Raw genomic sequence first — 27,209 nt, 5'->3', positions numbered from 1 at the left:
AATAAGCGTCAGGCCCAGGTCTGCTCTCCTATGTGCTCAGGAGATGGTACCCCTTGTGACTAGGATAATCATTAACTGACGTGTCTCCAAAAAAAATCTTGAAACTATTTGCTCTGCTTCAATACTTTCTGTCTTTCAAGGACACACATAAGTTTCATAAAGTCACATTCATAAGAATGGAATTTTTTTCCAGCTGACATAATTTCATACACATATTTCTAGTTCATTGTTTTTTTCCCCTGTCCTAGTGCACAGGGTATCTTCAACTTCTTCCTGTGGGTGTCTTCCCTTTAGCATTTAAGCAGCTCCAAGTGTTTTCTGTCTTCTACACACACACACACACGTGCGCACACACAAACCCTACTCTGTCCTCACCTTCGCCTCCAGGTGCTGTCCCTGTTTCTCTTCCCATGGCAGCCAGACCTCCCGAGGAGCTGTCCAACTCTGTTATCACTACGCCCGCCTCCCTGCGCTCCCCTGGGCCCTCTGGTCTCCACTCCAACCCTCTCCAAAGTGCTCTTTTTATTTTTTTAAATTGAGGTATAGTTGCTTTACAATGCTGTGTTGCTTTCTGCTTTACAACAAAGTGAATCAGCTAACCCTGGATGTATAGCCCCTTCTTATTTGCAGGAATCGAGATGCAGAAGTAGGGAATGGACATGCGGACACGGGGTGGGGGAGGGGATGAGCCGGGAGACTGGGACTGATGGACGCGCACTGCCACATGTAACAGAGCTAGCTAGTGGAAACCTGTCGTCCAGCTCAGGAAGCTCAGCTTGGTGCTCTGTGACGACCCAGAGGGGTGGGATGGGGGAAGGTGGGAGGAAGGTACAAGGGTGCTCTTGCCAAGGTCACCTCCAGCTCATCAAAAGCCAAAGGGCGATGTGCTTGCCTCTCAGCTACATCATTACCACTAGTCACGGTCTCTCCCTGGCTTAGAACACCCCACAGCTTCAGACACGGCTCATCTCCTGGTTTTCTGCTCTCCCTGCTTCCTCAACCTTTAAGGCTCCCAGGCCTCTCATCGCCTTCCTCCAGGGTAATCTCAGCCCCTCCATGGCTGCCGGCAGCCGGTCTCCACTACATCTACTCCCGTCAGACACCCCGCCTCACCTTCAGAGCCTTCGGTTACCTCCTACACACGTCCTCTTGCCCGTCACCCGGGCATCTCACGTCTTCTGTGTTCGACATAAACGCCTCTACAACCCTCGGTGCTTCCTACTGCAGTAAATCCCCAGCTGACTGGGTCAGAAACCGGGACTCATCCTTGACTCTCTCCTCCTCACTCAACACCACCAAGACTTACAGACCCTGCCTTCTAAATATTCCTTGAATCACCCGCTTTTCCCTGCTGGATGTCTTAGTTTCAGTCACTGCCAATGCATCTACCGACTGCCCTACATCCCACTCCTCAGTTCTGTGTTTCATCAAGCCAGTCTCTGCTTCAGACCATGAATGGCTTCCACCTGTCTTTAAAATAACATTTAAAGTTCTGAACATGACCCATAAGGCCTGTACGATTTACTGAAGTGTCTCAATGAGTGGCTGTAAAGCTATGGTGTATTTCTCTATATTTATATTCTCCATATTTTTTTTAAAGCCAGTCAGTCCCCTACTAGGGGTGGTATGGGCATTTCCAGTTTTCACCGTCATGAATAGAATTACTAAGGGTATCTTTTTTGACTCCCTATTGGATTGCCTCCATGGGAATTTTCTTTTCCTAAAACGGTGTTATCAGTGAAACGGTATGATTAGTTTTAAAGTTCTTATTGTACACTGCTTATTCTCCAGGAGAATCGGACCAATGCAGTGTCATTGACAGGGCTACCCAGCGCTGCCATGGGGTTTTCACAGCGTTTACCTTCTTGAGTTCAGTAGGTTTAAAGCGGAATCTTCACATTATTAAAAACTGGCATTTTTCAGAGGTGACAATTTACTATGTACACATCCTCCCATGAAGATTATCAGAAGTAACACATTCTTACATGTGCAAAGCGTGCTCTTTTCTTTTTCTCTCTCTTCTGTTTTTATTCAGAGATTTTAGTTTCCCTCTGACCAGTTACAAAAAAATAACAGCATATATGGTGTGGGAGGGACACTATTCAGATTTGTCAGAAAACTCTCTGCTGCTCTTTTCCGCCTGTGACAGGTTCAAAATGACGTCTGAGGCCTCAGTCCCTTCAGTTTCATAATAAATTCAACAGTGAAAACACCAACTCAGACACAGGCCTGGGAGATCCCACTGGTGGTCTAAGAACATTCCCATCATGGGACTGCTTGGCATTCCAGCTCTGCTCTGTCTTCGTTTCCAAGCATTCCACTCAATCCATTTTTATAGCCTGATTGAATTACAAATCTTTTAATTTAATACAGAGTGCTTTCTGTGACCATAAAAATAAATTCCTCTTTCACTTAGGAACAAATATTTGAAATTTATTTGATATCTATGTCTTGGACAGAGATCCTGGGGAAAAAAAAAGGGAGCAGGTTGTATAAAATTGTGATATTATACATATGTAATATATATCTAACATAAATATTATATATATATTTAAATATTTACTTATCTATTTATTTGGCTGAGCCAGGTCTTAGTTGCAGCATGCTGGATTTTTAGTTGTGGCATGTGAACTCTTAATTAGTTGCAGCATGTGGGATCTAGTTTCTGGCCAAGGGTTGAACCCAGGCCCCCCTGCATTGGAAGCAGGGAGTCTTAGCCACTGAACCACCAGGGAAGTCTCTGAATATGATATTTAACAGCAGACTCACTCAGTTAGGAAGACATCTAGAAAGACAACTGCCTTTACCTGCATACAGAAGATAAGGTAAGGTAAACCAAAGAATAAGTTCGTGAGAAAATCTAAATCTTGTGACATAAGTATGCACTGTCAACTACAGGAAGTTCTGTACGTTTCACATGTTAATATATGACTCCATATAGCAGAGCGATCCGTCAGTCACTATCAATATTTCACAAATGGGATAAGCCAAACGCTAACAAATTCCCTGAGTTTCCTGTAATTGATTTATCTGGGCACTTTGCTGATGGGTAATACACATATTTTTGGCTTGTTTTGCTCAAAGACACAGGAAGAGAAGAGAGAGGCAACTCTGGATATCTTCAGTCAAGGGTCGTGTTTGCTGGAAATCCCACACTTCAGGGCTAAAATTCCTCTCTGTGACCCATGCCCTCAGACTCTGTGACTTGAGACTAAAGCAGCCAGTGAACTCAAGCCAGCAAACCACCTACCACTGCTTAATAGAGATTAATAGGCAGGTTGGTTTCCCAGGAAACACATGTAGATACAGACCTTTTTAACCTTTAAAAGAAATTTTACTATCTCTGAAAGTCACAAGCAAAGCACATTTCCAAAGAAAAAGATTCTGGTGGGCTGGAAAGGAAGAAACACTTTGTAACATCACACTCCAGTATGTTAAAAACTCATTTACTTAGTAAAACCCCAATACATTTTTTTTTGCTGAATTAAACTGAAGGAACTTTGAACATTTCTTGTTTTTTAAAAGGCATTGATTAAAAAGTATAATATGAATTAAATTAATAACACTTTTTGTTCATTTAATAAGGGATACATAAATACATCCCACCTGAGTATCTTGCAATGGATAACTCTAAGTGAGAGGATTAATATCAATGCTAACTTGTCTGTTCCTTCTGATTAATGTGTTTTCTCAGTCTCTCAAAGAGATCAAGTCACAGTTGGAGTTATTCATTTCAAGGCATTCAATAAATTCATAAAATTCAATGAAATTCCTTTGAATTGAATCATCCCAGACCATTTAATGTGATAACTACCCAGTCGCCCAAGGACTGGGTAAAATAATCCTGTCTGGGTGAGGTTTTATAAAATAGAGATTCCTTTACACTTTTCCCTTAACTTTGTGAACATCATAAATTTGTCATCCTGCTATATCCTGATTAGGAGATTATTTCAAAGAAAAGCTACCATTTATATTCAACTTTGACATCTTCTGTTGGAGATGATATCTTAATATATTCTCAACGTTCCCTGTTTTAGTTTAGTGGTTGAAAAGGGAGGACCTTTGTCCTGAAAGTGGACAGCATAAATGTAGTTTGTTTAATTGGTTGGAGAATGTGCCGTTCAAGGAGGCTACTGTGTTTGACTGAAGGTATCTTAATAGTTCAACTAATTATAACTCATCGAACTCTTGTTCTCTCCTGTCTACATATGGGATGAGTTGTGTCAAGGAATGTTATTTCTATGTACAGAGAACATAACTCTGGGTGAGGCCAGGCAGGAAACAGGAGGAAGCTGTAAACATCCATTCATGGTGATGGGCCATCAGATCCTTTTGTTTCATTCTAGCAACCCTATGACTAGTGAGAAGCTGCTGCTGCTTTGTCTTATGCAGCAAAAAAGATTAAGACAGGAAAAAACTGGGTAAAGTCTAGGTTTTTTCAAGGTCATGAAGGTTTTTTAAAGTCATGAAGGAGACCAAAGTATCTATTTACTGCCTGTAGGTGGGAAGTCATAATGCTTATTCAAAGCTTAACACCTTCAGTGTTTGAAGTTGGGTTGAACTATAAAGAGAGTTTGGGATTCCCCAGGTTGAATACTCTGTTTTATGGACAAGGAAGGTAAGAGCAAATGAGGTGATGGCATGTGTGGAAGAGATGTGTATAGAATCTGGACCTTGTGACATCTACTACATTGAAGGCCAAGAGCAAAGTGGAGGTCAATAGAAGCATGCCAAATGTTTCATATGAGAGAGAAACAAGGTTTTCTATTTATACATTGTCTCTATCTAAGGAGAAGGTGAGCAGGTATATCACGCCCTCATCACCTTGGTGGCCGACTACCTACCTCATGGGAAGGCTCATCTCATTTCCTTCTTATTTCTGTCTTCCAATTCCTCTGACAATACTCCTGTTCTGTGGCAAGTTTTCTGATAGCCCCTACTGGCAGGTATCACCTTGATATTCTGTCCATGGCTTTCTGGTTGCTGCCTTAAAAGTAAATTACCTACAACATAGATTTATCTTTATTGTCAGCTCGATGTAATAGGGGATGCTCTGAAATCTATTATTCCCAGCTTGGCCTGGCTTCTATCTTAGACTTCTGCAGAAAAGGGCACATCTTCCTGAATGTTCTGGCATCACTTGGCCAAAATGCCAGGATAACCATTTCATGCCTAAAGCATATTATTTTGGTGTCACTGATTCCGTTCTGGACTTCAGTGTCTCAAATTAGACGGTAGCAGTAGCACTGTACATAGTTTTCCTGCTTTTAATGACCCAGTGAAGCTACCCTATGCACGGATGGCAAGCGTCTATAGAGCAAGTCCCCTACACACAAACCTTCAAGTTGCAAACTTTCAAAGACGTAAATGTGCTTGCCCTCCATCTCTTAAGGCTGATGGTCCCTCAGCTCCACCATCCACTCCCTCCTCTCCCTCCTCCAGTCAGTAACTCTCCTTGCCTGGTCACTGGATGCCAGCCCCTGTATGCCAGCGGTTGGACTACACTACTATATTTTTCAAGGTACTATAGTGTAACATAAAAAATGCTTTATTTATTGTTTTTTAAAATGTATTATTTGTGTGAAAAGTATTATAAACCTACTACAGTAGAGTACTAAATAGATTGTGTTAGTTGGGTACTGAGGCTAACTATGTTGAACTTATGCAAAACCTGGACTTAACAAATATGCTCTCGGAATAGAACTAACTCGTACGTAGGGGACTGACTGTACCAAAGGGAGAGCTTCAGTCATATCCTTCTCCTGATCAGAACCTTTCAGTGGTTTCCTATTATTTGCAAAATAACATCCAAACTGCTTAATTGGCTGTAAGATACTCTTGGGTTGGGTCATAATTCAGCTAATATTTATTGAGTGCCAACCAGATGTCATGCCCTGTGCTAGACACTGGAGACACAGCAGCTGAACAGGACGCAGCCTGAACTTTCTACTCTGAGAGAGGATATGGAATAGAAAACAATCTCATGTATCACAGTGTGAACCCTGGGTGTGTGTGTCAGGGGCCATGACAGAATTAGGAAATGCCCTGAGATAAAACAAACTGTGGAAAATTCTTAAAGAGATGGGAATACCAGACCACCTTACCTGCCTCCTGAGAAACGTGTATGCAGGTCAAGAAGCAACAGTTAGAATCAGACATGGAACAACAGACTGGTTCCAAACTGGGAAAGGAGTTATGTCAAGGCTGTATATTGTCACCCTGTTTACTTAACTTATAATCAGAGTACACCATGCCAGATGCCAGACTGGATGAAGCACAAGCTGGAATCAAGATTGCCAGGAGAAATATCAATAACCTCAGATATGGAGATGACAGCACCCTCATGGCAGAAAGCAAAGAGGAACTAAAGAGCCTCTTGATGAAAGTGAAAGAGGAGAATAAAAAAGCTGGCTTAAAACTCAACATTCAAAAAACTAAGATCATGGCATCTGGTCCCATCACTTCATGGCAAATAGATAGGGAAACAGTGACAGACTTTATTTTGTTGGGCTCCAAAATCACTGCAGATGATGACTACAGCCATGATATCAAAAGATGCTTGCTCCTTGGAAGAAAAGCTATGACAAACCTCAAACCTAGACAGCATATTAAAAAGCAGAGACATTACTTTACTGACAAAGGCCCATCTAGTCAAACCTATGGTTTTTCCAGTAGTCACGCATGTGAGAATTGGACCATAAAGAAAGCTGAGTGCCAAAGAATTGATGCTTTTGAATTCTGATGCTGGAGAAGATTCTTGAGAGTCCCTGGAACTGCAAGGAGATCCAACCAGTTCATCCTAAAGGAAATCAGTCCTGAATATTCACTGGAAGGATGATGCTAAAGCTCCAATACTTTGGCCACCTGATGCAAAGAACTGACTCATTAGAAAAGACCCTGATGCTGGGAAAGATTGAAGGCAGGAGGAGAAGGGGATGACAGAGATGGCTGGATGGCATCACCAACTCGATGGACATAAGTTTGAGCAAGCTCCAGGAGATGGTGAAGGACAGGGATGCCTGGCGTGCTGCGGTCCATGGGATCACAAAGAGTCGGACACAACTGAGTGACTGAACAGAAAAGGGGATCAACAGGACTTCCCTGGTGATCTAGCTGTTAAGACTCAGTGCTTCCAATGCAGGAGGAACAGGTTCACTCTCTCAGGGAAGTAAAATCCCCCATGTGGTGCAGCCAAAAGGAAAACACATGAGGACCAGCACCTCACCGAGACTGAGGCGGGGAGACGTGGAGGAAAGGAAGGCGGAGTGGAACCAGGGATGTGGGGATGGGAGAGTCAGGGAAAGTGTTCCTGGAGAAAGTAGCAGAACTTGAAGAGGCGAGCAGACAAGGGTGAGGGGTGATGAGTAATGATGAACAGTGTTTCAAAGGAAAACTCTTCTCCAAGGTCCTCCTTCACATGAACTGGCCTCACCTCCTCCTCAGCACCTTTCCCTCCTGGCCTCTTGCTCACCTTTCAGAGCTTTCAAAGTCTGGCTCAGCTACCACACAACTGAGCCTCATCTGACAACCCGGCCGGAAATCACTTCTCTCTCCCTTAATTCCCTCAGCCAGCTCTCTTGTCCTCTGGCATGGAGCTGCTCAGGGAACACTCACAGAATAAATTTCTGCTGCTCCCTCCGAACCGAGGCTATGGCAACCACGTCCCGACTAGCGCACCCGCCTAACGCTGCCTCTTCCATCTCCAGGCGGGCTTCCTCATGGCCACCCAAACCCAAGTTAACGCTGCTCCAATGACCCGTCACGCAGTTCCATCCTGCACGTCCCACAGCAGCCCCCCTCCTTTTCTGAGGCCCATTCGTTCTGCTCTCTCCTTCCCCACCTGCCCCTGCCTTCAGGTTCGGTGTGATCCTGCCCTCAATGGGGCGGCGGGCTCCCTTCCAGCCTCCCACACGGCTCTCCCTGCAAACACCCGACAAACTGGCAAGGATGTACTGACAGGTTTGGTATGTCTCTGCTCCCAGCTTTAAGGAAAGTTGAGAAGTCACTGGAGAAATAAAAAATCAGCAACAAAAAGAAGCTCCTGACAATGTTTCTATGGCAGCCTGGATAAGAAGGGAGTTTGGAGGAGACTGGACATATGTATATGTATGACTAAGCCCCTCTGCCGTCCACCTGAAACTATTACATCACTGTTAATCGGCTATACTACAGCACAAAACAGAAAGTTAAAAAAAAAAAAAAAAGGGCGTACCTGAGATATGAGGGGAGGGAGAGGCAGATTTACAAAGAGGAAAGCATGCCCAAGGTCTAAATCAAGTCAACTTAAAACACATCATTGTTTTCCTGTGTTTGCCTGACATGAATGACTTCTCCTGAACACTGATGAGCTAGAGTACTTTTCCCTCCAGATGGGTAACTTTGCCCCTTTGAGTCTAATCTCTGAGTTTCCACTGGAACAGAAAAGGGAAGTGTTTTTGCATTAAATTAAAAGGAACTCTCGAGGTTCCTTTCAGGTTGGTTTTATTTATTTATATCGTTGTTTTACAGTTTTCTTATCCTGAGGCTACAGAAAGAACCAATGATGGAAGATGAAATGTTTCAAGAATGTCTGTGTCCCTGCTAAAACCTTCACAGTGCCCTGGTTTTCAGCTGTAGAAGTTTTCAAGTTTCCATGAACATCTGTACTTCTGGGGGAAACTTCCCCTTTATCATTTCCTCCTCTAAACGGTTCTGCTGCAACTGGGAAAGGCTGGGGCAACACTACAGTTCTATACACATCCTTATCTTGCCCTGTGTGACAGGCCGTTTCCTCAGGACGGTTAGCTAGTTTATTAACTCCTGGCCGGTCTCCAGGAGTAAATAAGGGTGAACGTAGTTGGGGAAAAAGCCAAGACCTTGTGCAGGACCTTTGCCCTTAAGTCAAGGAAGAAAGGGTCTCTGCCAGACAAGTGACATCAAAGTGGGGGCAGCAAGGAGCCTTGACAGAGGCAGGACCCGTTGGTCCTTGAATAACTGTCCTCAAGAGGCAGAAACCCGAGACCAAGGTTCCCCTTGGACATACGGAGTTCCCAAATCTCTTCTAAAAATCCATCAAGGGGACTTCCTCGGTGGTTCAGTGGTTAAGACTTCACCTTCCAACACAAGGGGAGCGGGTTCAATCCCTGATCGGGGACCTGAGATCCCACATGCCTTATAGCCAAAACATAAAAGAGAGGCGATATTGCAACATTCAATAAAGACTTTGGAAATGGTCCACATCACAAAAAATTTAAGGAAAAAATATCCATCAAGTGTGAGAAGTGAAATTAGAAAGTCTGTTTGAGTTCTTATCCATGTCAGCAATATATTTTGCAGGTACCAAAGCTTCTTACTGAAGGAAACTTTTCCATGTGGTTTTAGGAGCCCTTATTTAGATAAATCTTTCTTGTTAGATGAGCCAGAGGAAACTGTCACTTGTATCCTTCAAGAGTTGTACAAACTATTCTTGGGCTTCCCTGGTGGCTCAGATGGTAAAGAATGTGCCAGTAATGCAGGAAACCTAGGTTTGATCCCTGGGTTGGGAAGATCCCCTGGAGAAGAGAATGGCAACCCACTCTAGTATTCTTGCCTGGAGAATCCCATGGACAGATGAGCCTGATGGGCTATAGTCCATATGGTTGCAAAGAGTTGGATATGACTGAATGACTAATACCAACACACAAACTATTCAATATAAGATTCATTACTTCAAAAAATTCACAACTTCCAAAAGAAATCACCTAAAGCCCTTTGAATTTAGGTCTCAAATTGCCTGGGCAGAAGGATCTCTATCTTCCCCAGCCCTTCTCACCCATTCGCTTGTTTCTCCTTCCCCTTCTACTCCTCCTGCCTTAGCACCACTCATTCCCTGCCTTCTCCTGTCTGTTTTTAAATAAGCAGTTTGCATTCTACACTCACTCTCAAGCATCTCTTCTGAAACACTTCAGAATCAGAAGCAAGGTGGAGAGAAAGGGCAAGAACGGACTTTCTTCCTTATATGGTGGTACACTTGGATCCCTTAAGTTCCAGGGTCTATAGGTCTGAGCTAGGTCACTTCTTGAAAGTTTCTCCCGGACCTGGAAACCCTTCTTCTTCTCCCCTCACACTGGCCCACGTCAGCAGGATCCGCCCTCCACTAAGCAGGGTCACTGCCCTTGCGTTCACGGCGACCTGACGTGGAGATCTCCTGGGAGGGTGAGTGGTGACAAAGGCCAGCGATGGAGACCAGACTTCCCAGGCTGAGCCCAGGTCCGGAGTCCAGACTCTCACCTGAATGAGGAGACCGGTAGCGAAAGTCCTCTTTGGTCAGGAGTAGGAGAGCCTTGCCATTCATCTCAAACGTGTTGCTGTCAATCGGCCTTAGAGAAAACTCGTTTTCAGCCCACTTGAGCCACTGGGCTACGTCATCTCTGCTCCAGAACATTGGCTGCAAGCCTGTTGGAGAGAGAGCAAGGCAGAAAGGAAAGAGAGAAAAAAGATCTCATCAGTTAGACAGCTGAAAAAAAGGGAAAAGATTTCTGAATGGTTAACAAAACTCAGTCTCCATGTCTGAAGAGCCCTTGGGGTTCAACTCTGAATCTCAGGTAGAACTCTAGCTTCATGAGTGTCAAAGTGTGGTATCAAATGAATTTTTTTATTTAGAGGCAAAATGTGTGTGGGGGGAGAGAACTGCTTTTCGTGTCTTTAAGGAACCATAGGTCTCCCAGCCCTGTTCTTCCTTGCCCAGCTCCAGTTCCAGGGGTATGTGGATTCCCAGTTTGTCCTGAAGGGGCAGCTCTATGGTGGCCTGAAGCACCTGAGGGGATGCAGAGTCAAAATAATGTCAGTGGGCTTTGGAGGCAACTGTAGAATCACAGGGCTTCCCCGGTGGCTCAGAGGTAAAGAATCTGCCTGCAATGCAGGAGACCCGGGTTTGATCCCCGGGTCGGGAAGATCCCATGGAGTATGACATGACAACCCACTCCAGTATTCTTGCCTGGAGAATTCCATGCACAGAACTGATCTGATGGCAGCCCCGTGTCCTTTTGAAGTGAGAATGTTTCAGAGTGGGGCTGGACCTGCCAGAGATGTCAAATAATATAGTGTTCCCTGCAACTTCTTCCAGAAAGAGCAACTCACTCGTCTCGGGGACACCATCAGCCTAGCCTCTGGGAATGAGAGGGCAAGGTAAGGATAACAGGTGCTTGTTCATGTTAGAACTTCCTGGTGGGGGTGGCACTTGCACTCTGAGTAGGACCAGGACTGGGCTGCAGAGAGGGCGGCCCCTGAGGCCAAGAGGATGGCTCAGGCTGGATCTCCGTCTGGAAGCCTGACTGTGAGTCTGTGTTTTCATTTTATTCTGTGGTTGGGGAAAACCTTTGACATATCATACAAGTGGTTTAGAGAACAGTGATTCTCAAAGTGTGATCCAGGCACCCTTCCAGGTTCCCAAGACCTTCTCAGGGTGTCTAAGAAGTCAAAACTCTTTGTAACACTATGAAGAGATTATTTGTTTCTTCTGTTGTTGTTGTTCTATTCTCAATCTTTTATTAGCATACAGTGGAATTTTCTAGCAGCTACACAGCATGTGATATTAAAGCAGACACAAGAATCCAGCCTTTTTAAAAATGAAGCCAGACATGAAAAAGACTTGCAGAATGTAAGACAATGCCACTCTTTCACTGATTTTTTTTTTGGTATTGAAAAACATATTCATAAATACATATTTATGTTAACATATACTTGGCTTATTATTTTTCAGCAAGTTAACACATATTTTGATACATATTACAACAAACAGTAAAAATTTTTGGTTTTAATTTCCAATATAGATAGATAGATAAAAGCCACATGAGCAAAGCTCTTTGGGGTCTTCGATAATTCTAAAAGATCGAAAGAAATCCTGAAACCAAGTGTTTGAGAACTGATGGGTTAAAAGCCAGATGCTCAAGAGTGCTTTATTCTCTAAAATATTGTATGAACTAACAGCTCAAATACAACAGAATCAATGTTTGCTAAGAGGAACTTCAGCCTGTTATTTACTGGTGGTTACTTAAACTTGCTAAGGGGACTCTGAGTGTGCTCTGACAGTGTCCTTCAGTCTGACCCTGGAAAGAAGGACCTTTCACCTGTCAAACATCACAAAGAACTGGTCTATTTGGATGGGCTACGTTTCCTCCTGGGTGCATGAGGAAATGGAATAGCTCAGTGCCCTTGAGAAGATCCAGGGTGTCTGGGCAGGACCAGTGGCTCTGTCTTCCAGGTGGCTCCTTTGCAGAGTCTAGTTTTACGGAATGGCAGCTGGTTTCCCTGAACTCTGGGGGAGTCCTTCTGAAACTGGTCCACTGTGTTGGGCATGGATAAAGAACTATGGGCACTGAAGCTAGAGATGAGCTTCCCTGGTGGTTCAGATGGTAAAGAATCTGCCTGCTTTGCAGAAGACCCAGGTTCGATCCCTGGGTGGGAAAGATCCCTTGCAGAAGGGAATGGCTACCTATTCCAGTATTCTTGCCTGGAGAATTCCATGGACAGAGGAGCCTGGTGGGCTACAGTCCATGGGGTCACAAAGAGTCGGACATGGCTGAGTGACTAATACAGCAACATAAAGTTTTTTTCTTGGTTTTTAATTTTTTTTTTCACATGGGGAATAAAGGGGGACTGTAAAATAATACCATGCAATATGTTACTGCTCTATGATCTTTAGAATACACACAGCCACTAAAGAATTCAGGGTTTTGTTTTGGACTCTTGACTGGGCCAAGAAGCAATGCCTATGAAAAATGGTCCTTGAACATGGATGGACTTGAAGGGCCTTATGCTAAGTGAAATAAATTGGAGGAAGACAAATAATGTATGGTATCACTTATATGTGGAATCTGAAAAATATAACAAACTAGTGAATATAACAAAAGAGAAGCAGACTCAGAGGTATAGAGAAGAAACTAGTAGTTACCAGTGGCAGGGGGGCAACAGGGGTGGGTGAAGTGGGAGGTTCGAAGGATGTACAGGCTCAAGGGTGTATGGTACAACATGGGGAAATACAGCCAATATTCGTGATAACTGTAATCTTTAAGAACTGTATTCTTAAAAGTTTTAAAAAATGGTTCCTGGACATAGGAGGTACCCCAACTCTTTCCAATGACCTTAAAGATGCATACCTGGGACCATAGGGAGGTGGGGATGGGCATGAAAACGGCTCAGCAAGATCTCAACTTCTGAACCAGTGAAGAAACCTTAAGAGTTGGCTTCCACAGTCAATGCTGTCACCTCTGAAGAGGAACAGCGGGGTGACTAGTTACTGGGGACTTTTCTTCTCCTTCACATGAGCAGCGAGAGCACAGTCAGCCCTTCGGGGACAAATACGAGGACCGGCCAAGCGTGGCCGAAGGAAGTGCCTGGTGGTGAGAGGACCACAGAGCAGAAGATGCTCGGTCAGAAACAGGAAAAAGGATGGGGTTGCTTATTGGAAGTGCGAGTGCCAAGGCAAATACAGAACCGAATCCCACTCGGGAGGGGAAACGAGAGTAAAATGCTGAAGTTTCTGCAGAGGAGACACGGAAACAAGAGAGGCGGGTGAGAAGGGGGTGGGGGACGCAAGTAGTAATTTGAGGTTCTTTATATTCTATGGAAGAAAATACTCATGAGTAATCTTTTCCCTAAATACAAGAAGAGTCACACACTCCAAACAGACCTGCCTGTTGAGAACAACTGTTTCTCTTTTCACTTCCCATTAATTTCTCCTACAGCCCAGCCCCCGAAGCAAGCAAAACCATAACGCGGAAACCCCCTTGCCAGGGGACCCACTTTAAGGCTCTGGGCTTGTGGGCTCAAGGGACCGGGTGAGTCCCAGTCAGTTCAGGAAACACCATGGCGATTCCAGCAGTTTTACAAAAGTGACCCCGACAGACCAAGCTACCTGCTGGAGGCCAGGCTACAAATCTATCAGAATTGCCACCGCTCTTCCAAGCAGAGAATGTGGACACATTCACTGAGCTAGAAAGAGGCTTGATAATAAACTCTGGTGTTCAGGACTTCCCTGGTGGTCCAGGGGTCAAGAATTCCACCTGCCAATGCAGGGGCACATGGGTTCAGTCCCTGGGCTGGGAAGATTCCGCAGTGCCACAGGACAACTAAGCCCATGTACAACTACTGAAGCCCGAATGCCCTAGCGCCCAAGCTCTGCAATGAGAAGCCACTGCAATGAGAGGCCCATGCACCACAATTGGAGAGTAGCCCCTGCTCACCGCAACTAGAGAAAGCCTGTGGGCAGCAATGAAGACCCAGCACAGCCAAAAATAAGTACATTTAAAATAAAACAAACGAACTCTGGTGTTCACAGTCAAGTCCCCCTGCTATTTACTTCCTTAAAAAGTCCTGACCTAGGATGTGCTTTGCTACTCTAATTGAGGAAAAGTAAGCCCCCTTTGCTCAAACCTCAAGACCCTAAGGCCTGCGTGTGACAGCCTTGGACCCAGAGTCATCTTTTAAACATTTTGACCATCCAGCACTATTTTGAGCACTTTATAACTATCAGTTGATTTGACTGCATGCTCACAGCAACCCTATGAGATAAGGTTTCAGGGTGAGGAAACTGAGGCCCAGTGCATTTAAGGGATCTGCCCAAAGGCATGCGACCAGAGTCACAAAAGGAGCTGGGATTCGAAACCAGGCCGTTTTGGTTTCTGAGTCTGTGCTCTTCCGCACCACATTCTCTGACCCACGGACTTCCCATTCAGATTCATTTTCAACATCGATTAAGGATTCAGAAAAGACTGAGTGAACTGAATCCTCCCTATTCAAGATTTTGATCCTGGGAGGTTTCTCAAGTTATCAACGAACTAAAAATAGAGCAAAAAAAAAAAAAAAAATCCTGTAGATCCCTGGAGAAATACATTTATACAAGGGAAGAGTAAGGAGGTGGAGGCGAGACTCTGCTTTTAATGCATCCAGGAAGGCTTTGCATCACCAGCTACTTGCTCACAGGCACTCGCTGCGTAGACGCTGATCCTGTGTAGACAGCTGCTAGTGTAACAGCACACAGGGCAAGACCAGGGAGGAATGCATCACATGTAACTTGTTTCACACTTATCTCTTCCAACATTAACTCAACAAAGGGACTTCCCTGATGGTCAAGTGGCTGACTCCAAGCTCCCAATGCAGGGGGCCTGGGTTTGATCCCTAGTCAGGGAATTAGATCCAGCATGCCACAACCAAACCCCGGCAAAGCCAAATAAATAAATACATGTTTTTAAAAAACAATAAAGTTAGAGAACATATATGTTAATGATCATTAGTGAAAAGAAAAAAGAGACCATTATTATACTGTACCTACATCACGTTGCTCCCTGTGCACATAACAAGCCTGCGAAAGCCACCCTAAGACCTGCATTTGGAATGTCATTTAATTTCAGAGGGTAGCTGAGAATGATTTTATACAGAAGAAATGAACTGTTATGATTAAGAAAATTACTAAGCATTCCACTGCACTTTTTTTTTTTCCCCAAGTGGGTCAAGTCAAGTTCATGGGGCCGTACCCTTTAATGACATACCCAGACCCTTAAACTTCCTTTTGATAGTTCTCCAATTCCACGTTCAAAGGATCAACCACGTTCATCAGTACACGCTTAGCCTCATTTCAGACTTTCTGAGTTGTGTTTAAACTAATGATGGAAAGCATGCTGGGAGGCAGGGACCTGGATCTTACTCCCAGGTCTGCCATTAAATAACATGTGTTTCTGGGCCAGTCACTCAGTTTCTCTTTGGTTCAGTAGTTTCATCTGTTAAATGAAGGGCTTAGAGTATGTGATCTCTATTCCCTTTTGGGTTTAATATGGTCAATATGCTTCCACTTAATGTGAATCCTAAAATCCAAAGAACTTAAGCAGCCAGGACCTTTTTCTACAGAGCAACTCTATGCTCACAACCATGACCCAGAGACTCTATAACTTCCTGAAGGCTCCTCTGAATCACGGAAAACAGACTAAGTTACTTTAAATAGATGTTGGTGCTTATGAGTGTTTTTATTATATTCTAATTCTTGAAAATTTATAACCCGGTAATAGGTTATAATTACCCAATAATAAACAACATTTTAAGAAGGTGCTTTCACATGGATGCCCTCAGGTTATTCTCCAAAAAGCCCTGTGAAACCCACTGCAGTCTCACTTCAAGTTGACAGATGAGGAAATAGGGGCTCAGAGTCATTAGAGGATTTTGCTGGTTTGCATAATACTCAATTCAAGCTCTTTTGCTATAGTAAACATTCATCAGAAGCAGCCCTTATCCTAAACGTTCTGTATACACAGAAATTGGCTGCAGATTCAGTGGCTCAGAGGACAGAAGCAGAAGAGATAGAAGACAACCCCTACCCATCTGACTCATGAGGAAACTGAAGCTGGGAAAAGTTGAGTTTGAACCCTTGTCAAGCTGCCCCAGGTTCCCTGACTCTTTCCAACCTCCCATGGGGTCTCATAACTTGATCCAATGACAAAGAACCATTCTGTCACCCTTGACATAGTGAGGAGAGCTATCACTTCCTTGCTTAGTCATCTTGCCTTTGGATTAAACATCCTTCACTGGTCCAAACAGAAATTCGGTACTGCCTTTTTTCAGAGCCTCACCAGCCTGCCTGCCTCCTCCTGAGATCCTCTGTGGCTCCCATTCCTAAACGCAGTACTGGAGGCAGGATTAGAACCTTTCTATCTCTGGACAATGTTTTTATTCGTAATAATAGCGGACGCTGAGCATTTACGCAAGTCTTCACTACAATGATGATTTGTCCCATTTTATAGAGGAGAAAACTGCAGTACACAATAAATGGAATTGGTGGGGCTGGGACTGAAAATCAGACCCACTCAAACCTCACCATATGGATTCTCAAGTGGCCCCTTACACTGAGGTTCCACATTCAACCACCCTCGGATCAAAAATATTCAGAATAAAAAAACTTCGGAAAGCTCCCAAAGGCATAACTTGAATTTGCTGTGTGCTGGCAACTATTCACACTGTGTTTACACTGTAGTCACAACAGATTACATAGCATTTACATTGTGTGAGGAATTATAAAGGTATCTAGAGATGACTTAAAGTACATGGGAAGGTATGTGTAGGTTATATGCAAATACTATGTGATTTTATGTAAGGGGCTTGAGCATCTATGGATTTTAGTATCTTGCGGGGGCAGGGGGCAGGGGGTGGGTCCTAGAATCACTCTGCCACGTGGATACCCAGGGATGTCTGGAACAGCAAACACTTAGAAGCATTTATTGTGTGCCAGGCGCTGCTCTAAATGTCTTCTGTTTGTAACTCATGTAATCCCCACAGGGATGCTATACAATAGAAACATTCACCATCCTTATTTACAGAGGAGAAAACTGGAACACTAGGAAGTTAAGCGACTTGGCCAAAGTCACACAACCAGTAGAAGAGCCAACATTTGAACCCAGTCAGTCTAGCCCAAAGTTCCTATTTATTAATTCCTTGCCTCTGTCTAAGCTTATTTTGGTGTTTTGGCAGGACATTAAATTAAATTCAGGATTAAAAAAAAAGAGAGAGAGACAGAGAAGTTTCAGTGATTGTGTGAACTTTCACAGTGTTTAAGCAAGTGGGCATAGAGTACCAGCTTGGAAACTCTGAGTGATCTCGGCCAAGTTTCTTAACCTCTCTGTGTCTCACTTGCCTCAACTGGAGAATGAGGACAACTCTCAACTTGACAAGCGAGTGCCACTGAATCACAGATGATATGTTTGTCAAATGTGCAGATGACATAAAGCTAGTATAGAGTAAGATGATACAATGATGATAGGAGATACAAAAGACAGCATTTGGCATAGAGCGAGCATTTTATAGTTACTACCATGGTTATTTTTATAATCTCCCTATCCTGCATATATATAGCTGCTGTTTGTAACCCACCTGTGAAGAAGTATATTAACCAGTAGTAGATTTTTACCTTGCTATTTTCCATCATCATTCCAGCCTGCAGCAGTCCCTCCAGACTGAGACCTATATCTAGTATCATCTATACTTCACAGCTTCATGTCAACTTTGCCTTTGATAAGCATCTGTTACCTCAACAGGTTACTGACAAAGTGCTGATTAGCTGAGGGCTGAGAAGAGAGCCTTCTGGTGACAAACCAGCCACCTCCTTCTAGATGGATACTGATCAAGTTATTGGCTCCATTTGGGGGGTGTGTGTGCACACACTCAGTCGCGTCTGAGTCTTTGCAACCCCACTAACTGTAGCCCACTAGGCTCCTCTGTCCATGGAATTCTCCAGGCAAAAATACTGGAATGAGTAGCTATTTCCTTCTCCAGGGGATCTTATTGACCCAGGGATATAACCCACATCTCCTGCTTGGCAGGTGGATTCTTTACCACTGTGCCACCTGGGAAGCCCTGGCTCCATTTGCATACAGGTGTTCAATTATCAACCCACCTAACTACTCTGGTATTTAGATTACATCTTTCTAGTTCAGCCATAAAAGGAACCATCCAAAATTCAAATAAAATGCTTTCTTGATGTCCAGAAATACAATAAGTACAAAATCTACAGCACCTTTATTGAATAAGATGAAAAAAAGGAGCAGGTGATTGGGTCCTAAGAAATAAATTTTTCCTAAGTGTTCATAACATACATGTTTGAAAATCTCTCCTGAATTTCATCTGTAAGTTGTATCAGGTCAGCTATTTTTAGTCTGTACATACTCCCTTTTCTCCTTTTCTGAGCGTAGGGTAAACAGTGGTTTGTATTCTCTCTTTTAGGACCTCTTCCATTTCCTGCAAACCTTATAGATCACTATCAGTGACCTTTCACCCTTGTAAATTCTCTATTCTGGGATGTCATCTGTCTGGGCCAAGAGCCTTGAATCTATTTAGAACAACTTAGATTCGTTTCTATCATCAACTCATCCGCCTTGGGCTTCAATTCCCTTATGGCAGTTTGTACTACCTGTTTCAGTCTGACAATCACCCTCCTCGATAGAAGAGGGGGAGGAAAGAGAGAAGTTGTCCAGTTTTGTTTTCTCTTTGCCACCAACTCAATCTATGTGCTGAGACCATGCTTGTTCTCTTACTGCCCCTCCAAACACACGATTTTCTTATGTATCGCCCATTGTTTTTAGCTCACTTAGCTTTAACAGTCTAGATCTAAAAAAAATCTCTCCTTTATGAGAAATATTGTATGACATCCCTTATATGTGGAATCTGAAAAGAAAGGATACAAATGAACTTACAAAACAGAAAGAGACTCACAGACCGGGAGAACACTTATGGTTGCCGGAGGGGGCGGGAGAAGGAATAGGTGTTTGGGATGGACATGTACACACTGCTGTATTTAAAATGGATAACCAACCAAGGACCTACTGTATGGCACATGGGACTCTGCCACACATGTGGCAGGCTGGATAGGAGGGGAGTTTGGGGGAGAATGGATACATGTGTACGTATGGCTGAGTCCCTTCACCCGTTCACTTGAAACTATCATCACAACATTGTTAATCAGCCATACTCAAATACAAAATAAAGTTTAAAAAAATAAAAATCTCTCCATTATATATTCAAAATTTTTTTGTTGACGTATAGTTGATGTAGGATATTATATGTGTACAGTAATTCACAATCTTTAAAGATTATACTCCACATTTAGTTATAAAATGTTGGCCATATTCTCTGTGTTGTATAATATATCCTTATAGCTTATTTTACACTTAGTAGTTTGTACTTCTTGTTTCCTTCCTCCTATCTTTCTCCTCCCTCCCCATCCTCTCCACTGGTGACCACTAATTTCTTCTCTACACCTGTGAGCCTATTGCTTTTTTGTTACATTCACTAGTAGGTTGTACTTTTTAGATTCTACATATAAGTGATATTATACAGTATTTGTCTTTCTCTTTCTGATTTATTTCATTTAGCAAAATACCTGCTGGGTATATCCATATTGTTGCAGATGGCAAAATTTCATTTTTTGTATTTAAAAAAAATTTTTTTTTTCAGTAAGTTGTTCTTTCATCCTCTTAAAAACTCTGAGCTCATTAGACTGGTACACAGAAAGTAGTGGGAAGATAAATTGGCATGATCTTTCTGGTAAATAATATGGTGATAGTTCAAGGACCCTATAAATGTTAACTTTGGGGAATTTACCTTAAGAAAATAATTTCAGACAAAGAGAAACTGTTCATGCACAAAGATGTTCACTGCAGTATTATTTTTAATAGTTTAAAAAACTGGGAACATCCATAAGGAAATAGTTAAGGAATTTATAAACAACATCTCTGGTAGGAAATGATGCAGCCAATAACATGATATTTATAAAAAGTATCTATTCATATGGAAAAATCACCAAATAACATGTGGACATATATAATTTCAAACAACTTATGGAAAAATATTATAATGCAACATAAAAATATTAACAGCAGCCGTCACTCATCCAAATGACAGGTGATGTTTACTGTCTGCTTTTCATTCTTTATTTCCCAATTCTATTACTTTTATATTTAAAAAGATCTATTTAAAACTGGAGCTCATCAGAGAAATGTCCCCTCAACAGCTTCATCAGATTCTTTCATTGTCTTCTTCCTTCTCATGCCCCAAGCAGCTGGTACGCCAGAATTTCATTTTCAAGAGCACCCTGATTCTTTAGATTTGGTTTTGACTCCTTTCAGATCATGGATCCTTAGGTACTTTTTCCCCTCAACTGAAATCATTTGTCTTTTTCTAGTCAAGAAAACACATCTGCTCATGCCTTTCAATTCCCTTCCCCAATTCCAAGATGATGTTTTCATTCTCACCGAAATTTCCCATCATTTCTACTTGGCCAACCAATTCCTCATTTGTCAGACTTGAGTCCAAACTACCAGCGCCCCTCACTGCTGCTTCTACCTTCTGGGAAATCACATCACTAATCGTGTAGCTGAAGGCAACTGCTCAGTGACATTCACGTCATGCTTGGCACACAGTGGTCCCCCAGTAATGCCAGACTGTATGACCAAGAACCCCAATACTAGTAACCTACCCATGGGACAGGCTGCAGCCTGTCACTGCCACCCTCTCCCACCACCCTTCTCACCAGGTAAGACACTTCTGACCAGTGCAGCTCACTGCCACTAACAGACGCTTCTGAGACAGGTTGGGATCTGGGGCTCATTGCTGCAGTGCTTGTACCCGGACAAATCTCCATGAGCAACGGAATACAAGGAATAAGGGATTAAAAACAATGGTGTGCATGAGTGGTTGGGGCAAATTAAGGACAACAAGATACAAAAGACCAAAAACCCAACTTCAGCCATTTATGAAGAGCTGGAGCAAAAACAGGGTTTTGGGAGCAAAAACAGGATACTGCATATAACCCCTGCATTCAAGACCACCATAGGGATGGGCAGACCACCTAAGCCACCCCTCTGGCCCGACCCCTGGACACACCCTCACCCTCACCCCATATAAGGAACCAGCTTGCTCTTCCTTGGCGAGCAAGCAAAGGAAACATATTTGTTCTAGCTCCCCTCTGCTGCAGCAGGGACCCCGATAAAGGCTTGCCTGAATTTCTTATCTGGCCCCTGATCAATTTCTATTGATTAAGGAGGCCAAGAACCTGGGTGGGTAACACTTCCACACCTACGCCATCCTGGCAACTATTCTGTGAAAGAGCTCAGGTTGGCACAACTACATCTGCAGAAGACACAGAAGCTCAGAGAGGCTGAGTTACTTCCCCAGGTCACAATGGGCCCCAGAACCAGAATTGTTCCCGGTCTTCTATATCTGCCTGGTGAACTTCCTCTCCATCAAAGGAAATAAAGGATACAAAAGCCCCTTGCATTCTAATGCACGCTAAAATGCACTGCAAAATTGCAAGGGGATTACGAATAATTAACCATAAACTCAGCTCCTGGCAGGTCTGGCTTAGGTGCAGATCCATAACTCTGAGCCCTTTCTGACCTCTGCAAAGGGGGTACGGGGGGCAGGGTTTCCCTCAGGATAAATAAACCCTCCAAAATAAAACAACTATCATTAGATCCTGTTAAGCTGCTGCTTCCCAGGGCATTTCCCAGGGGTCTTTTCTGATGCCTTTCTCCTCCCTGCAGGCTGAGTTCTGGACCCTACCCTAGTCCTGGATGGACTCTGATAAACTTCAGTGTTCTCATTCCTCTGGGTCTGCCCCTAACCTTGGATGAACAGCTATCTGTTCATCACTGCTCTCGGCACAGAGACTCAATCACTAGGAGATGGGACGTTCTCAAACATTTCCTATTTTTGTCCTCAGGGTCACCCTATATCTCAGGACTCAGTTTCCAAGTGGAGGTTGGAAGATTATAATAGTGTCTTTTCAGCCAAACCCCCCAGGTGCAAGAATACTACATGTTCATGTTTTGATCCAAAGTCCCACTCTAGTCCCTGGAAAAAATTTTCCTAATAAACTTCATTTTGTGGATTTTTTTCTGGCTTTCATTCAGTTTTAGCCACAAAGGGGTTTTTTATCAGCAAACCTGTTGACAGCAAAACTGGCCCAGGGCCCGCTATTCATTCTTACAGACATGAGTTCGACGATTCCCCCACATTTCTGTCTTTGGGCAGCAAGCCCAATGTGGTGACAGGCATGGAATATTTTAGATAAAAACTTGGGTTTTGGAGTCAGATGGTTCAAAGACTGTTTCTGCCACCTGCTCAATAGCCTTGGATAAGTTACATCTCTGGATCTCAATTTCCTCAGCAGTAAAATGAGGCCAAGAACAGCATTTACCTCTTTGGGCAAAATTAAATATCAAGTAAGATAACGCAAAGGCTCTGCACTGGACTTCCCCTGGGGGTCCACTGGTGAAGAATCCACCTGAAATGCAGGGGACATGGGTTCGATCCCTGGCCTGGGAAGATTCCACACATTGTAGCCTGTAAGCCACAACCACAGAGCCCGCCAGACCTGGAGACCATGCTCTGCAACAAGAGAAGCCAGCACAATGAGAAGCCCAAGCACTATAGCTGGAGAGAAGCCTCTGCTCACTGCAACTAGAGAAACTCTGCGTGCTGCAACGAAGACCCAGCATAGCAAAAAATAAAACAGATAAATATTTTTTAAAAAGGACTCAGCTCTATACCTGGTCCATGGAAAGTGCTCAATGCATTCTGGGGAGCTGGGTAGGGCAGAGACCCCAAAGCAAATCTGTTGCACTTTGTCATCTGTTCAGGAGACTGAAAGGTTTTTTCTAAAGCTCACTGGAGCCTCAGAAGCTGAAGCAAGGGTTCTTGTGAGCCGTGTGAAGGGTTTGGTGGGAGCTACGAGCCCAGCATGGGGTTTTAAGGAGAGGTGGGCATCATCTGTGTGCAGGCCAGGAAGACAGCTCAGGAGGAGATGTAGAGACAGGCAGGGAGCATGTGAGAGGCTGGAGGCAAAAAGGCCAGGCTAGGAGTCCACTCAGGTCTGTGATTAGGGTGAGGGCAGTGAGGCGCTCACTTCGGGTGCAGAATTGAAGGCAGTGCCAGAAAGCTCAGGAATCACAAACAATAATGATAGTTTTAATGCATTATTTTAAAATCAAACTACTGTGCTGGCCAAAAAGTTCTTTTGGGTTTTTCTGTACAATGTATGGGAAAACCCGAAGGAATTTTTTGACCTGCCCAATAAATGCAAAAAAAATTCGTAACGAACAAAATATCAACATTTTAACTAAAGTTACATTGAAAAGAGAGATAATGGGGATGGTGTTGTGAGGAAGAAGAGGAGAGACTAGCTGCTAAGTCACTTCAGTCATGTTCGACTCTGTGCGACCCTATCCCTGGGATTCTCCAGGCAAGAACACTGGAGTGGGTTGCCATTTCCTTTTCCGACTAGAGTGATCCTTAAATTCGGGAGATAATGGACCCCTTTGAGAATTCAGTGAGAGCTACTGACCCCTTTTGGGCTTCCCCAGTGGCTCAGCGGTAAAGAATCTGCCTGTCAATGCAGAAGACGTATGTTTGATCCTTGGGTTGGGAAGATCCTCTGGAGAAGGAAATGGCAACCCACTCCAGTATTCTTGCCTGGAATATTCTTGCCTGGAGAATTCCATGGACAGAGGAGCCTGGTGGGCTACAGTCTATAGGGTCGCAAAGAGTCAGACATGACTGAGTGGCTGAATGACAACAACTGATCTTTGAAAATGCATAGACCCATGCATACCAATATTCCCCTGCAATTTCAAAGTTTGTGGACTAGCTCCAGTTTTCCTATGGACACTTGGACAATCAGTTGAGAACTTTTTAGCCTTGTACATGCAAAGAGATCTGATGATATGTACTAGGGTTATAATGCTAAAACCAAGTAAGGTTTGAGGAGGGAAACACACATTTCTCCTGACATTTTGGGGGAGGAGAAGAGAAGAGAGAGACTGGCAGGCTGCCCTCCTCTCACCCTGCAAAGGATGGGAGGGCGGGTGGGGGCAGGCAACGAAATGATGAAAGCCAACTTGGACGTCATTTCCTTGTCAAATGCACATATCTGACCTTAAATATGGGATGACCCGTCTTCAGGTATTTTAGAACTCATTGCTAACATATTGCAAGTTTTTATTCATAGTGTTGAAGGTTAAACACTGCAAATTATCTTACTCTATGAATGCTGAAGCAACTGGGCTGGTATAGAAAGAGACCACTGAAAGATGAGTTTCTAAAGGAAGGAGGCGATGAAGGGCAGAATTTCTCATATTGCTGGGTGGAGAGACACATTTTTATTTTCAACTCTACTGATATTTATGCACACACACACAAAGCCCAATTTTAAGAAGAAATAAATATGTAGGGAAATAGACATGAAGAGTTGAAACGTTCCTCAAATAGATTTAGCAAGCAAATCAAAATGGGTTGGGAAAGCTGGTGCAAGGTTTTTCACTCCTCTGTGGAAATGGATGGGGCGCAGAGGACCTAAAGATCTCGTTGGATTTGCAAGAGCCACGGGACACAGATGATCCTCTCTGCGTGTCTGGATAAAGAAGAATGAATATCCTTTCTGTGCCCTCACTTTTAAAGAAATTTACTGGGGTATAGTTGCTTTACAGCATTGTGTTCGTTTCTGCTGTACAATGAAGCAAATTAACTCTATGTACGTACATATATATCCCTCCATCTTGGATCTCCCCCCTCCCCCGCCATCATGCCATCACACCCCTCTAGGTCATCACAGAGCACCAAGCTGAGCTCCCCGTGTTATACGGCAGGTTCCCACCAACTATCTATTTTACACACGGTCATATATATATGCCACTGCTACCTTCCCAATTTATTCCATCTCTCCTCCCCACCTCTCCATGTCCACGTCTGTTCTCTATGTCTGTGTCTCTATTCAGTTCAGTTCAGCTCAGTCGTGTCTGACTCTTTGCGACCCCATGAATCGCAGCACGCCAGGCCTCCGTGTCCATCACCAACTCCCGGAGTTTACTCAAACTCATGTCCATTGAGTTGGTGATGCCATCCAGCCATCTCATCCTCTGTCGTCCCCTTCTCCTCCTGCCCCCAATCCCTCCCAGCATCAGGGTCTTTTCCAATGAGTCAACTCTTCGCATGAGGTGGCCGTGTCTCTATTACTGCCCTCAAACAGGCTCTCTGTACCATTTTTCTAGATTCCACCTGTATGCAATAATATACGGTATTAGTGTTTCTCTTTCTGACTTACTTCACTCTGTGTGACAGTCTCTAAGTCCATCCACGTCTCTACAAATGATCCAACTTAGTTCATTTTCATGGCTGAGTAATATTTCATTGTACCACATCTTTAACTGTTTCGCTTTCTTCTCTTAAACCATGCAGGATCATCTTGTGTGCCTGCTGGTCTGCAGAACATTCCTTTGCAAAGTGTAACCAGACCAGAACTCAATCTCCCTCTGCACGGGCTGATGAGCCCTGTCACTGGCAGCCGGGGTCTCTCCCGTGTGTGGTTCAGCTATGACTGGTCCCTTCTCTCCTGGATTTTAAAGCAGGCTGCCTTGCCCGGAGGAGAGGGGAGATTCAGCCATACATATATATATCCATGTATATATGGGAGAGAATGGATACATGGATATGTGTGGCTGAATCCCTTCACAGTTCACCTGAAACTATCACAACATTGTTAATCAGCTATACCCCAATACAAAAGAAAAAGCTAAAAAAATTAAAAAGGAGGCTGCCTCTTTCAGGATGCCTTTCTCAGTCAATATGGTCACTGCATCCTCTGAGGATAGAGCGAAGACTAGGGGTGGAGGGGAAGACTCTAGGAAGCCTTTACCCAGCAAACACATCCAGGGTCCAAAAGGCAGATGGCACCAGGGGTTCAAGAAACCTAACACACTTGGCAAAACCATGCTTCACTGGAAAATGTCTTCTTTGATGGAGAATTTCACACTCCCCCGACCCTGTCTTCCTTCTCCTCTTCCCTGACTCTCTTCCCTGGGGAGGCATTCCAATGTTTTCCGAGGCTGCCCAAGCAGATGCTGACTCAGCGAGACGAGGGGCAGGCGGACTGAACACAGGCAGGATGAAGTCACTTTAAGGGTTTTTGTGGAGGCCTCCCAAAACAAAAACCCCATCAAACCCGGAGAAGCAACCTCTGTTTAAAGATAATTGTGTGTGTGAGTGTGCACGTTCGTGTGTGTCGAGATTTCACGCCACTCCTCATCCCATTGGTCCTTCATTTCCTCGAGGATGTGTGGGGAAATATGAATCTATTTTCACAGATGTAATCACTTAAGATGTTGTAGTACACAAACTTGGAGGAGCACTGACACATATACTCCAGCATGTGTCAAATGGATAGCTAGGGGGCTGCTGTGTAGCACAGGGAACTCAGCTTGGTGCTCGTGATGACCCAGAGGGGTGGGATGAGGGGTGGGAGGGAGGCCCAGAAGGGAGGGGATCTACATATACTTATAGCGATTCATGTTGTTGCATGGCAGAAATGAATACAATCTTGTAAAGCAATTTTATATTTCAATGAAAAAATTTTCCCAGGAAAAAAAAAAAAGTTGTAGTCTTTTTTTCTTACCAGCTGTATGCCCTAGTGTCAGAGCTGTGAAGGTTATTAATCCTCTGATTTCCAGGCTTAAGACAGAGTCAGAAAAATTTAAAAACCAAACAAAGTCCTAACCTCCTTCAACAGAGCTGCAGACACGCAGCCGGAGACAACGACACATGCCTTCTGCTATATACCTGGCCCGGGGCTGGGCTAAGACTTGAGATGCTTGGAGGTGGGGTGGCTGGGCAGGCCTGGGAGCCAACGTGGACCCTCTCTGGCCAGCTCACGGCACAATGGG

The 27,209-nt window shown here is 43.9% G+C and overlaps 1 protein-coding gene across 3 annotated transcripts in view; it reads right to left on the bottom strand.

Moving 5' to 3' along the window:
• ETV6 (ETS variant transcription factor 6) overlaps positions 1–27,209 on the bottom strand; it is a 276,055-nt gene that overhangs the window by 43,928 nt on the left and 204,918 nt on the right. For all 3 annotated transcript variants that reach the window (XM_043881322.1, XM_043881321.1, XM_043881323.1), the window contains one exon: positions 10,249–10,413. In XM_043881322.1, coding sequence (XP_043737257.1) covers positions 10,249–10,413 — 165 coding nt within the window. The remainder of the gene's footprint in view (positions 1–10,248; positions 10,414–27,209) is intronic.

Source organism: Cervus elaphus, chromosome 22, assembly GCF_910594005.1.
Source record: "Cervus elaphus chromosome 22, mCerEla1.1, whole genome shotgun sequence".
Lineage (NCBI taxonomy): Eukaryota > Metazoa > Chordata > Mammalia > Artiodactyla > Cervidae > Cervus > Cervus elaphus.
The sequence above is the reverse complement of the archived record's forward strand: the minus strand, read 5'-3'. Positions and strand labels throughout refer to the sequence as shown.